A 13,818-nucleotide genomic window follows, 5' to 3' on the forward strand; every position below is an offset into this window, starting at 1 on the left:
CATCATGTATGTCCTAGGGATCAAATTCAGTTCATCAGACTTACCTGCCAAGCAATGTTACTGGCTCATATTTTTGTTTTTAAAATTGCTTTTTCAGGCAGGCCTTAATAATGCTTAATAATTCCAGTGTCTGGAAGGTCAAGAAAATAAGCTATTCAAAGCCTGCTAGGCTCTATGAGCCTTGAAAAAAAGCTGAAACAAAATACAATACCCGACTCGGAGGAGCATACTTTTGATGCTAGTGCTTGACCAAAGAGGCAAGTGAAGATCCAGAGAACTAGGAAACAGCTACTGAGTAAGCAATTCCTAAAGAGACAGATCAGAGTATTCTCTCAGGTTTGTCCTAAAAAGGAAGAGTCCACTTCATTTCACACAGAAAGCAACAGACTTTGAAGATTTGTACTTAAAATATACTACGAATACATTCATTCTTGACTCCCCTTTTTTTCTTCTTTGATGCTGCCTTATCTAAGACTTCCTAACCATTCTTTCTTAAGTAATTTCCCTTTTCTGGGTCATTATCACCTTTAATGTATTTTGTTCTTAATAGGTTTTTGTTTCATAACCTACTACATAATGTCATTTAGTTTATATTATATATAATATATTTCTCCTCGAAGAATATAAACTGACTGAGCACAGGGACTTTCTGCTTGGTTTGCTGCTGTGTAACTGTGTGAATATTATTCACTTGCAGTTAGAAAGTAAGTAGCTCCTTAAGAACAGAGGAATTCAGTAATTACTTGGGTTGGAAAGAAGCTCCATACTCTGTTCCTCAAAGAATGGATACAGTTTTTAGAAACCTGATAAAATTCACGGAAGTTAGGTCAGCTGGGGGCATTTTAATGACCCTCAGACCCTGCTGAAGAGGGTAGTGGGGAGTGATACTGAATTTGCCTACGTTGTAGAAGGTGCTGGTAGGTTCAGCTGTTCATACTACAGAAGGAGAGGGTGGGAGGGAAGACAGATGAGCATGTACACAATAAATGCTAGTATGAGCCGGGGGTGTTGGTCATTGCTTGTGGTACCAGCAGTGTAGCAAGAGGATCTCAAGGATCTCACACCAGCATGAGCTTGTGAGTAGCTAACCCACCCCCAAAAGAAAAAGCAATATATGGTTAATGTTAGGTAGAGTCTAGACTGAATAAAACGAGAAAGTGAGCAGAATAGCAGCATTAGTTTGACTGGTTGAAAGTGATGCATGCCTGTATTCCAGGTGGGTTACAGAGGTAGGTGGATCACTGTGAGGCCAACCTGGTCTACAGAGTGAGTCCAGGACAGCTGAGACTACACAGAGAAACTCTGACTCGTAAACAAAACAAAACAAAAAAGATTAGTTTGCTCAGACTAATTAGTGACAGGACCTGGATATGAATGCAGGTGGTTTGGCTTAAGAGCCAGTATTTAAACACTGCTGTGTTGCCAAAAGATATGTAGGGATTGAGAAGAAGCTTTTGATGCTAGTGGGGAGGAAATTATTATAAGGAATTTCAAGGAATAGGGGCTAATTAGAGATCTAGGGTTGTAGGATTGATAGTATTTGTAATATTGTTTAAAAAAAGTAATAGTAACATAGGCCAGGCATGGTGGCACATGCTTTTAATCCTAGCCACTGGGAGGACAAGGGAGGTGGATCTCTGAGTTTGAGGGCAGCCTGGTCTACATAGTGAGTTCCAGGAGAGCTAGAGCTACACAGTGAGACCCTGTGTCAAGAAACCATATCAACAGTAAAACACATGAAGTAACTATTATGGAAATCTAAAGAAAGGTAATGCGTCTAATGTATGTTAGCTAATTAGCAATCCACTGATTAATGTTTGCATTGCTGTTGATTAAATTAAGAAATGGTGTGTATATCTGGTAGCTAAATGGTATAAAAAGGAAGTAAATTTTTTCCAAGAAGTCACCTAAATTAAGAAGTTGGTTTAGGGAGTAAAGTGCTTGCTGTATAAACTAAGAACCTCGGCATCCACGTAAAAACTGGGTATGGCAATGCATTTCTGTAATCCCAGTACTGGGAAGCAGGGATGGGACGATGTGGAGAGCTCAACAGACCAACCAGTCTAGCTAGTCAGTGAGCTCCGGGTTCACTGAGAGATCCTGTCTTAGAAAATAAAGGCAATTGAGAACTATACCAGGTGTCAACTTCTGCCCTTCACATAACCTACACACAGATATGGCCCTTGCAGGCATACATATGTTGCATACATATGCATGCTTTAGATGGGTGGGTGGGTGTGGATGGATGGACGGACAGACAGACAGATAGATAGAATCTTCTTTTACCTGCAATACAGTTCTCTTACTGTTTTGAGACCACAGTTGTTTCCTTTATCTAGTTGGTATCTAATAACCATTTCAGGCATGTTCAAACCAGTGTTTGTGGCTTGTTTTGTTATGGTAGTGGTAATAGTTCTACCATTGCTAATACTATCTAGCACTGGCCAAAAAACCTTGTGTTTTTCAGGTTTCTTCCACTTCATATATTTCCCTTACTAAAAATGTCAATTCTGAGCTTGTGTATTTCTAATGTTGATGCTTAAGTTCAAGCCATTACAATTTCTTACTTGTAGTTTCCTAATTTCTGCTTTTTCCTTTGAGTTCATTTTCTGTCCATTAGCCGTTTATAAATATATATTAAGAGAAGTCAGGAAGTAATCTTACGGATAAGTGCTTCACTGGCATTTTGGGTTTATTAAAGAATTTAGCTCTGTTCTTCCTACATATCGGCCAAACCACCTAGGCACCAACCCATTTCTCCTTTCTGTTTATTTATTTGGTGTTTGGGTGTGTGTGTTCTGTGGTTCTAGAGTGGAGGTCAGAGGACAAGCTGGGAGAGTAGGTTCTCCCTTTCCACCACATGGGTTCTGGGGATCAAACTTGGGTCATTATGTTTGACAGCAAGCCATTTCTCCACCCTCTAAACCATTTCTCACCTCATCGTCTTTACTCTTGATCTTTTATTTTGAACACATATTCCTAAATGGTTTTGTTATTTTGGTTTAGTTTTGCATGGTTGGCTCAGCCTTGTCACTTCCTCAGAGAAAGTATTCTTAAACTAAGTATATGTAACTTAGAACTAAGAACTAATGTACATATTTGCTTACTTTGATTTTGTATATCTTTAGTATGGCAGTTGTACCAGTACCTAGCCACACTACCTATAAGCATTTAACTAATGCTGAATAAAGGCATTTAAAAAAAAAAAAAAGTGGATCTATCAAGAAGTTGTTGGTCAAGAAATGAAGTTGATTCCAGCTTCTGGCTATTACAAATAAGGCTGCTACAAACATGGTTGAGCAAATGTCCTTATTGTGTACTTGAGAATCTTTTGGATATATGCCTAGGAGTAGTATAGCTGGATCTTGAGGAAGCGCTATTCCTAGTTGTCTGAGAAAGCACCAGATTGCTTTCCAGAGTGGTTTTACAAGTTTACATTCCCACCAGCAGTGGAGGAGGGTTCCCCTTTCTCCACAACCTCTCAAATCTGTACACCTAAAGAAACTAATCAAGAGGGAGGACTCTTGCTAAAATGCTCAATTCCTATCCAGAAAGGCAAAGAGGATGGACATCAGAAGAAGGAGAAAAGAGGGAACAAGTCAGGAGCCTGACACAGAGGACCTCTGAAAAGCTCTGCCCTGCAGACTATCAATGTAGATACTGAGACTTATGGGCAACCTTTGGGCAGAGTGCAGGAAATCTTAGGAAAGAAGTGGCAAACAGTAAGATCTGGAGAGGACAGGAACTCTACAAGGAGAGCAACAGAACCATAAAATCTGAGCACAGGGGTCTTTCCTGAGACTGCTATTCCAACCAAGGACTATGCATGGAGATAACCTAAGACCCCTGCACAGATGTAGCCCAAGACAGTTCAGTATCCACGTGGGTTCCATTGTAATAGGAACAGGGACTATCTCTGACATGAACTGATTGGCCTGCTCTTTAATTACCTCCCCCTGAGGGGGAAGCAGCATTACCAGGCCATAGAAGAAGACAAGGCAGCCACTCCTGATGAGACCTAATTGACTAGGATCAGAAGGAAGGAAAAGAAGCCCTCCCCTATCAGTGGACTTGGGGAGGGGCATGCATGCAGAGGGTGGAGGAAGGGACCGATTGGGACGGGGGAAGGGGGAGAACCACAGGGGGGATACAAAGTGAATAAAGTGTAATTAATAAAGAAAAAAAAAAGAAAAAAAGAAATCATGCCAGTGATTAAAATATTGTTTACTTCAACAAAGCAAATGCATCCATTAAAATATATATCTATTAAAAAGCAAAACTAAAAGGCCCAAAACACCCCATATTGAGATATAATATACATATCTTAAAATGAAGGCAGTTAAAATATATAGTTACATAGTTTTTAATGTTATCCATATAGTTGGTATCAGACCCTTTTGGCTTTCTCTCCTTAAACACTGTGCCATTAGCAGTCACTCCTTTCCTTCTTTAGCTTGTATCCAGGCAATCAGGAATCTACATTTTGTGGGATATATTTTTTTATTCACCAGGGAAGGAATGGTGGATGGGGCTACAGCTGGGATACAAAATGAATGAACTGTAATATAAAAAATTAAAATTTAATAAAAAGATGTCAGCAAGCAATAATCGCCAAAGATAGTATATAGTATATTTATTAGCATTATGCTGTAATAAAAGAAGCTTATAAGAAAAGCTTCAAAGCCAAGTGATCAACAAGAGTTATTGATCACTATCAGAAATTGGTAATTTCACATTACCAGGACTCTAACTATTCTAACACGTATGTCTTTGGTAACATAGAAAAAGAAATCAATCAAAAAAGTTGGATTCTTAGGAGTGGCTGTTTTAAATCAGACTTGGACATGATTTTATGCTAAAGAAAGGCACAAAATTCATAAAATACGAATATTGAAAACCTGTACAATGATTGGTTTGGGATCAGAGAAACAGTTTTTATTGAGACATTCCTAAATTCTTTTTAATGGCTATCTTACTTGAGAACTACCTTCCTAAGTTGTAGTAGGTGATAGAGTAAAACTTTTCATAATGGTGGCATTAGAAGTACCTATTACGGAGAACAAGAGAGAGTGTTAACTACTTTCAAAGAAGTAGTCTTAGTGTAGATTGAACCAGATGTTTATAACTAAAAAAATAACTGCAAGGTTTTGTTTTTAGCAGTAGTGCTTAGTAGTAGAAGTATATGAGCAGAGGGGCTTTAGACTGAGATTTAAAAGAAGCTAAATGTGTGGAATAAAGAGGTAATTTGGTCAAAGGAGATAAAAATTGTTAATGTATTGAGTTCCAGCTTACTTATATGACTAGTGAAAAGAAGCTGGATTGTGTTAGAGCTAATGAAAGACAAGATACTACGTTTTTGGGTGAGCCTAGAATTTCAGTGAAAATAAGAATAATGACTGGGAGGAAGGAACAAAAGGGAAGGAATAGTAGAAAGTACGTAATAGTTTGTTATTAGTACTTTCTTGCATATTGTGGTTTCTGAAAATATCTTGGATATCAAGTAGCTTAAAAATGAAAGCAGTAGTTTCCAAACTTGGGTTTGTTGTTTATTTTTAAGCATAAATTTATTATTTGTACAAAGTGGTTGGTCAGGTTACTAAGCTTAAATAAGCTGCTTTGGAAGAGAAAAAATAGTGTGTATACTGTACTATTTTTTTTAGAAGTTCTCTAGGCATTTTTTATGAAAGCATTGTGATTTGTCAAGATCTGGTTTAATACTTGGCTGTGGAGATAGTTGAAACTTTTTGTATGCTAGGATTATATACTCATAAAGACGCATATATTTAGATAGAAGAAGTGCATAGCAGCTTCAAAGACTATATCACTTATCTACCAAACATGCCTAAGTTTTTGTTAAAGTCTCTAAGTAAAATTTCTTTCTTTTTCTAATTTCATTCAGTTGTTCTTGAAAATTAATACTCAGGTTGTGCTATGCTGTTAGTCATCATATGCTTCTCCAGATGCATTCTCCACCCTTGTATACTCTGTTCTGGGCCCCAGGAGGCTGATTTTTAAGGACTGCATCAACTAGTCTGCCTTGTCCCCTGACTTCTGATTGGGTTCAGCCAATGGAAGGCACTGACAGGAGGACCAAGAGGTAGGAGTATTTACTTTAACATCTTTCTCTTTCCTGGCCATCAGGTTGTCAGTAATTGTGCTCAGTTGCTGTGTCCCTCTTCTTTAGTTACAGCTCTCTTGATTCTTGATCTAATAACTATTCCTTATTCCATTCTCTTCCTCTTTTAGACTTAGAGTGGAAAAAACGTCTTGTTATGGCTTTTCCAGGAACATTTCATCATCTCTTATCTAGCTTCTCTTAGCCTTGTACATTTGTAAATAGTCCCTGCGTTAAACAACACTCACTATCTTAGTACAGGTCCTTTTTTGCTAGGACCTTGGGGCTTGTAGGATTATAGTTGCATTTTAACATTTTTTAAATGAATGAGTTAACAAAGTGAAGCTTTTCACTTAGAATATGAAACATATTAGATAATTTTATTTCCAGTTTGTAATTGTGTGAGTGAGTGAGTGTGTGTGTTGAGGATTGAACCAAGGGCCTTGTGCGAACTAAATATGCTCTCTACTTTTGTGCTATATTTCCTTACAAACAGTTGTACTATTAATAACATTCACATTGCTTTTAATAATAATTTAAGAAACCTCATGTAATAATGGAAACATTTCTAAATATGTTCTTAATAAGTATCTGTAAGTAAATATCAAGTATATTTATGTTAGTTTTAAGTATCAATTACCTAAAAGAAGTTTGCTTCTTTTTTTGTTTGTGTTGGTTTGTTTGTTTTGTTTTTTTAATTCAGGGTTTCTCTGTGCAGCCTTGGCTGTCCTCAAACTCACTCTGTAGACCAAGATGGCCTCAAACTCACAGAGATCTGCCTGCCTCTACCTCCTGAGTGCTAGGATCAAAGATGTGTGTCACTACCACCCGGCTTAGTTTGTTTCTTGTTAATACTTGTCATAATCATTGGAAGTAGAATTTAGTCTCTGAATTCTGAAATTCAGAATCTGTTAGCATAGACATTTTGTGCTTTAAAGGAAAAATCAATAGAAGTGATAAGAAAAACTCAGTGAGTGTAATATAATTATTGCTAAGTTTTTATGTGTAGTTGGCATCATATTTCAAGCTACTGTCATACTGACTTCATAAGATAATTTTCCTCATAAAAAGAAAATAGTTCTGTGTGTGTGTTTTTTTAATAAGTGAAGAGCTATTTTAGTGTATTTGTGTGATCCTTAATTATGTGACAGTTCCTGTTTGGAGGTAAAGTGAGATTTATTTATCATTTATAGCATTTTATTCTCTAATGAATAAAAACCAAATAACATGTTTAATCAGGACTGTTGTTATGGACAAATACTCATATATTGGAGTTTTAACTTTTAATTATATTTAATTGGCAATGTGAAACAGCTTGGTTTGTATCCTTTCAACGATATTTAAACATGCATCCACACACATAAACATATTTATATTATACACATATAAACTATATGCATAGTGTAGTTTTAGGTCAGAAAGTGCAGCCAGTAAGGGAGGGGAAAGTCCCTTATATTCCTGGACCTTTCCTTCTTATTGGGGTATAGATATTTTTTTATGAAAAAACTTTCCAGGGGCTGGAGAGATGGCTCAGAGTAAGAGCACTGGCTGCTCTTCCAGAGGTTATGAATTCTATTCCCAGCAACCACCTGGTGGCTCACAGCCATCTATAATGTGATCTGGTGCCTTCTCCTGCCTTACAGGTATACATGTAAACAGAACATTGTATATATAATAAACAAATCTTTTTAAGAAAAAGGAAAAATCTGCATATAATATATTTTAATCATGTTTTTCTGCTTCCGAGATCCTCTCTACTTCCCTATGCACCCAATTTTATGCTTTCCCCATTCCTTTCTCTTAAAAAAAAAAAAAATCAAGAAACACACACACATAAACAGAAGCAAAAGATCAATAGTACAAAAAACTACCCAAAGCAAGTTAAGACCAAAAGTGCACAAAATATTGTTGAGTGTGTTTTGTGTTGGCCAGCTACTCTTGGGCCTGGGGCCTACTGTGAAGTGGTAAGTGTCAAATGCAGTTCTTGGCGAGGTGTGGGAGCCAGTGTCTCATTTCCTCATTTTCCGTAGAGCTTGAACCATGTCTGAATTTAACCCAGCATGGGCCTTGTGTGTGTTGCCACAGTCTTGAATTCATATATGCTTCAGTCCTGTTACGTCTGGAAGACAGCTGTTTCTTGGAGTTATCCACCAGCTCTGGCTCTTACAGTCTTTTCTGCCTCGTATTTTACATAGCTCTCTGAGTTTTGTTGGGGGAAGTGGATAGACAGTTCTTAAGTAAATGCAAATTAACACAGTGTGGTAATAAGTAACAAAGACAAATCGTAGAGTGATAGGAGAGCTGTTATTAAGCATCACAGTCAGAGAAGCCCTCTCAGGTTTGGTGGCATTTGAAAGGTGGTTGAACTGATAGACCCAAATATGAGTATCTGAGGAAGAGTATTTTTATGAAGAATGGATTGCAAAGATTCTAGGGAAATAGGTGTATTGATATGATTTCAGAATAAATGGGAGACTTGGGCTGGCGTGCAGAGCAAAGACTTAGAAAAGCAGAAAGAGTGGCCTTAAGGGGTAAGGACCATATCTCTTGAATGTCAGATGTGTTCTAAGTGTGACTGGATGATTTTGGAGGCAACAGCAAAATAACAACATACTCCAAGTAGCTTTTAAAAGTATTGCACAGGTTTCTCTATTGATAGAGCTGAATGAAAGGAAAGAAACCTGTGTGAAGCATTTGTAGAAATCTAGGCTAAGAGTTTGGACTCATATACACACACACACAAACACACAAGCACATATACTTCTAGATGATGCCATTTTATTTGTGATGTTTGTAGATTAAATATATTTTATTCAAAAACTTTTATACTTTAATGACATCTTTTTTTTTTTTTTTTAGAGAGTGCGAGAGTGCATATACACATACCTGGTCCTTTTAGATGAATGAATTATATTCTGTGGTACAATAATTAATGTAATCTGGGCCATGGAGATAGCTTAGCAGGTAAAAGTCCTTGCTACCAAGTTTAATAACCAGGGTTTACTCCTTGGAACCCCCATGGTAGAAGGAGAGAACACTTTCAGTTGTCTGCTGACCTCCACACATACCTGTCTGTGCACACTACACACAATATATACATATATGTAAATTTTTGTTAAAAGGTAAATAGGGAACCCACTTGGAAACTGAGCTGGGTGGGGAGGGTCTAGGTCCTCTCCATGCATGATCCTCAGTTGGAGTATTCCCTAGTAAGGGGAGCAGGGCTGTCTCTGACATGAACTCAGTGTCTTGCTTGCTCTTTGATCACCTCCCCCCGTTGTGGGGGGGAGGGGCAGGCTTGCTAGGCCACAGAGGAAGAACTTACAGCTGGTCTGATGAGACCTGATAGGCTAGAGTCAGAAAGAAGGGGAGGAGGACCTCCCCTATCAGTGACTGGGGAAGGGGCCTAGGGGGAGAAGAAAGAGGGAGGGTGGGACTGGGAGGAAATGGAGGCACTACAGCTGGGATACAAAGTGAATAAATTGTAATAAATAGATAGATAGATAGATAGTTAGATAGATAAATAAATAAATGCATGCTATTTTTTAAAAAAGGTAAAGAATCTACTGACACCTGAAAGCAGTCCTCTAATCGCTATAGGCATGTGTGTCTCTCAATACACAATAAATGTAATTTTTTAATTAAAATATTAATTTTAAAAAGAAGATAACAACTGCCTGAAATAGAATACCAGATTAGCCCAAATTCTCCATTATTAGAAAACTAATGTTTTTATTCTATATAAAGCTAAATCAGTGTTATCTCCTTGTAACAGAAAAAAAATAGTACTACAATATCTCAATAGAATGTATTCATGGGATCCAGATGTCAGTGAAGGTAAGATTGATAAGTTATTCTAATTTACAGTCATAAGTTGATGTGGACACTGTTTAAGAAGGATGGGGCTTTTGATTGTACCTCACCGTGTAAAGCTTTATGCTTTTTGACCATTTTTAGGAAAGCAGGGAAATATACCCATAGCCAACATTTATTTCATATAAGTTCTCTTTTGTCTGTCTGGTTTGTTTATGCAGAGCGAATATTGATTTATTAAGGAACAGTAAGAACACCCAAGAGTAGGGAGGGGGCTCCAAGGGAGGAAAAATTCTTAGAAATTACGTGCAGTATTTTGAGTGATTTGCCTAAGTAGTGACTTAACTTTGCCATTGTAGAAATAATGTGCAAAATTTTTAGCTTGCTCCTTATTTATTTATTTATTCATTTATTTATTTATTTATTCATTCATTCATTCATTTATTTATTTATCAATTTATTTGTTTGTTTATTTATTTAGGGTGAGGGAGAGTGGGGGTTTTGAGACAGGGTTTCTCTGTGTACTGTCCTGGACCAGGTTGGCCTCACAGAGATCCACCAGTCTCTGCCTCCCAAGTGCTGGAATTAAAGGCGTGTACCACCACACCACACCCAGCTAGCATATTTTACAAAAGTAGAGAGATTTTTACCTGACTGGGGGGTGTTTTTCTTGAGGCAGGATTTCTCTATGTAGTCCTGGATGTCTTGGAACTCACTCTGTAGACCAGGCTGTTCTCAATTTCATAGATCTGCTTCCCAAGTGCTAGGGCTAAAGCTGTGTACCACCACCACCAGGCCTGAATTTTTTTCTTTATAATTACTGTTTGTATAATACATACAAACTTAGAAATCCATAGTTGGACTAGCCTTTAAAACTTTGAAAGGTCAGTGTGATGTTTTCTTTTTTAGTGTAAATATATTTTTACTGACTTTTTTTTTTTTTTTTGGCTGTACTATAGATCAATCTTAGGGTCTTATACATGTTATGTCTGAGCTACACCCCTAGGTCTCTTGTAAATGTTTTTAGTTATTTTAAATTTATTGAGATGATTTGTGAGCAATTAAGTGAACTGCTAAGATACTGTTTTTAAGCATTAGACCAGTATCTCAATAAATTAATAAAAATATCATAAAGAACACATTTGTATTGAGATTGAAGAGGAATTCTATAGTTATAAACTATTTTTACAGTTTAGTCAGAAGGCAGATTTCATTACATTCATTTGTATTACTAACATTCTCTTTTATTAGTATTGATAAGTAATTAATGTAACAGAATCAGTTAAATCACTTGGTAAAAAACACATTAAAATGAACCTCTAATTCACCTAATCAGGGTCTATTATTGCTAGGCAGCTGTTTTCCTTGAGCCGTATAATTCCTTATTCTTGGCCCATATAGTGTAATTGCTATATGTTGTAATACCACACTTGTTAATAATTCCCCAAAGTATTTATGTGTCACATCATCTTTCTCAAAATGTTTTATAACATTGTACATTTTCTTACACATCAAAAAACAGTATAATACCTATTACCAAAAAAACTTTTCTATTAAGGAATTAGTGTTTTAGTCCTTAATTTGAATACTTCAGGCTTATATTTGTTAAACATAGCAGAGATACTGTCCTTCAGTGGATTTTATGTGAAAGAAGTTAGACTCTTGTGTGGAAAGATAAAGCTCAAGCATGGCAAAGAAAAGTTTAACTAAATATTTTGTATGTAGTCAGCAGAAGAAATCCTACTGAAAGTAGTGGTGAAAAGGTGTGTTGCTTATCCAGAAGATTTACTTGTGAATTGACTTATTCTTCTCCAAGGCCCTTGAGAGAAAAGACCACGATAGCAGTTACATCTAGAGGCTCTGATGGATTGGAGGAGGAGAAGGGAACTGCATGTACTTCAACAAGGCGTCGGCCAACACCTCGAAGTTTGGCAGGTTTGACAAGTGGAGTTTTTGAGTCTGTAATGGTTCAAGTTTTGAGACAGGAAGAACAGCTGAGAGCAAAAGAAGAAAAAAGGTAAATGTTAAAATGTTAAATGTTCATTCAGATTGCCAAGAATTACTTTTTAAAGACTAGCTGCCCTTATATGCCAATACCACATTTTAGTAGTATTTCATAATGCACTGTCAATAAAATATGAATTGTTAATGGATCACAGTGAAATTTGTTTTCAAGTGTAGTTTTAAATTTTGGCACTATAAAATCTATTTTTTATAAAAGATTTTCTAGTTTTCTAGAAATAATCTCAAGGGAAGTTCAAATTGTAGCAGTTTTATTTACTTATATTTTTAGAATAGAATCACACATCTTTAAATTACTACCAGCTTCAGAAATAATGATATAAGGGCTGGAATGATGGCTTAGTGGTGAAAAGCACTTGCAGCTCTGGCAGAGGACCCAGAGTCAGTTCCCACATGGCTACATGGTGGTAACACTAGTTCCAGGAAATCAAACATCTTCTGGCCTCTGAGGTACCAGGTGCATGCGATGCACAGACATAAAACACTCATACACATAAAGTAAAAAAATAAATTTAAATTTAAAAAAAGAGTGACAGAAGTCCACCTCTGCCATTTCATTAATATTAACTTCTTGGATGACTTGATTGTTTTATGCTCTTCAGGAAAGGGTCTTGTAATCCATCAGTAGCACCTTTTTGTGCCCAGGTCATAGAGTGATGGCATTACATAACATTTGTAGTAAAACCAAAGTAGAGCCCCAAGAGGTAAGTAAACTCAAGCTTCTGTAATTGACTAGTGATTTACACCAAATCAAATCTCAAGCTATGCCAGGAATATTTGCTGACATAATTAGGATTTGCTAATGCTGGTTGAAGGCAACTTAAAACATTTTGTTGCTCTTATATTAATAAATGTAATTTGTTTTGATAATTGTAGGGCTAAAACTCAGCCATGATACTTTCAGCAGTCTTACTTTTTATAGTAGTGATTAATTGGGAAATAACTATGAAACATACCCCCCACCTAGTACAGAGCCCTAGAGAGTTTTTCTGCTATAGGAAATGGAAATATTTTAGAATTAAAATTAACAAGACAGTAGTGCATAATTGATTGGAATGGGAGGAACCAAAAAAAATTAGAAAGCTGATGGAAGGAAAACAGCTCCATTACCAGTTTCCAAGAGGAGAAAGAGGTCAGATTGTCCTGTAGGGTCAGCAGGACCTTATGCCTTCATGATCAAAGTAGAGCAAGGCAGAATGAACCCTAGAGCACAGCTGATGTGGTGGCACTTGCCTTCAATCCTGGTGCTAGGGAAGCAAGGCAAGGGGTCCGGCCTTCTGTGGGTGTGAGGCCAGCTACACCCGATAGTAATGACACTGTGCTAACAAGGAAGAAAACTTCTGACTGTAGTATTTTCCGAGCCAGGGTTAGCTTTCAACATGTGTAGTTTGTTTGTATCTTGAGTCACAGAGAAATAAAGTAGTTTGCCCAAAGTCACATAGTTTTTGAGCATCTCTTGTGCCTATGTTACTAAGCAATACATAATCCTATGACTTGTAAAACCATCAAAGAAGCTATAAATTTGAAAATGTGAGCTGAAAGGGAAGGGACAGAGAATGTGTCTAAAAAATAAGGGGATTGAGATGATGACAAACATTTAAGCATCCAACAGTATATATGAATGTACACAGAGAAGCTAGAAATTGTCCCAAGTCAACTTTTCTTTTAGCCTTATATATATTTACGTGTACTCCTGCCACAAATAAACGTAGAATAAGCCAAGGCAGAACATTGTCCATGAAATGTTACATGCTTCACCACACCCAACTCCCATGTGTTTTGTTTTGTTATCTAATTGTAACAGTTCTGTACTTACTCAAGAAAAAAAAAATTTCCCAGATAAATATGACTGGCAGGTGCTTCTTTAA

At 36.9% G+C, this 13,818-nt stretch overlaps 1 protein-coding gene across 5 annotated transcripts in view; it reads left to right on the forward strand.

Annotated features, from left to right (window-relative positions):
- Positions 1-13,818, forward strand: part of Kiaa2026 (KIAA2026 ortholog) — a 79,538-nt gene that overhangs the window by 11,848 nt on the left and 53,872 nt on the right. For 4 of the 5 annotated variants that reach the window (XM_055614235.1, XM_055614236.1, XM_055614239.1 and 1 more), the window contains exon 2: positions 11,745-11,945. The exons of the other annotated variant lie outside the window; for it this stretch is intronic. In XM_055614235.1, the coding sequence (XP_055470210.1) occupies positions 11,745-11,945 (201 nt within the window). The remainder of the gene's footprint in view (positions 1-11,744; positions 11,946-13,818) is intronic. 5 annotated transcript variants of the gene reach the window in all.

This window comes from Psammomys obesus, unplaced genomic scaffold, assembly GCF_907164565.1.
Source record: "Psammomys obesus unplaced genomic scaffold, mPsaObe1.curated_primary_1811, whole genome shotgun sequence".
NCBI classification, from domain to species: domain Eukaryota; kingdom Metazoa; phylum Chordata; class Mammalia; order Rodentia; family Muridae; genus Psammomys; species Psammomys obesus.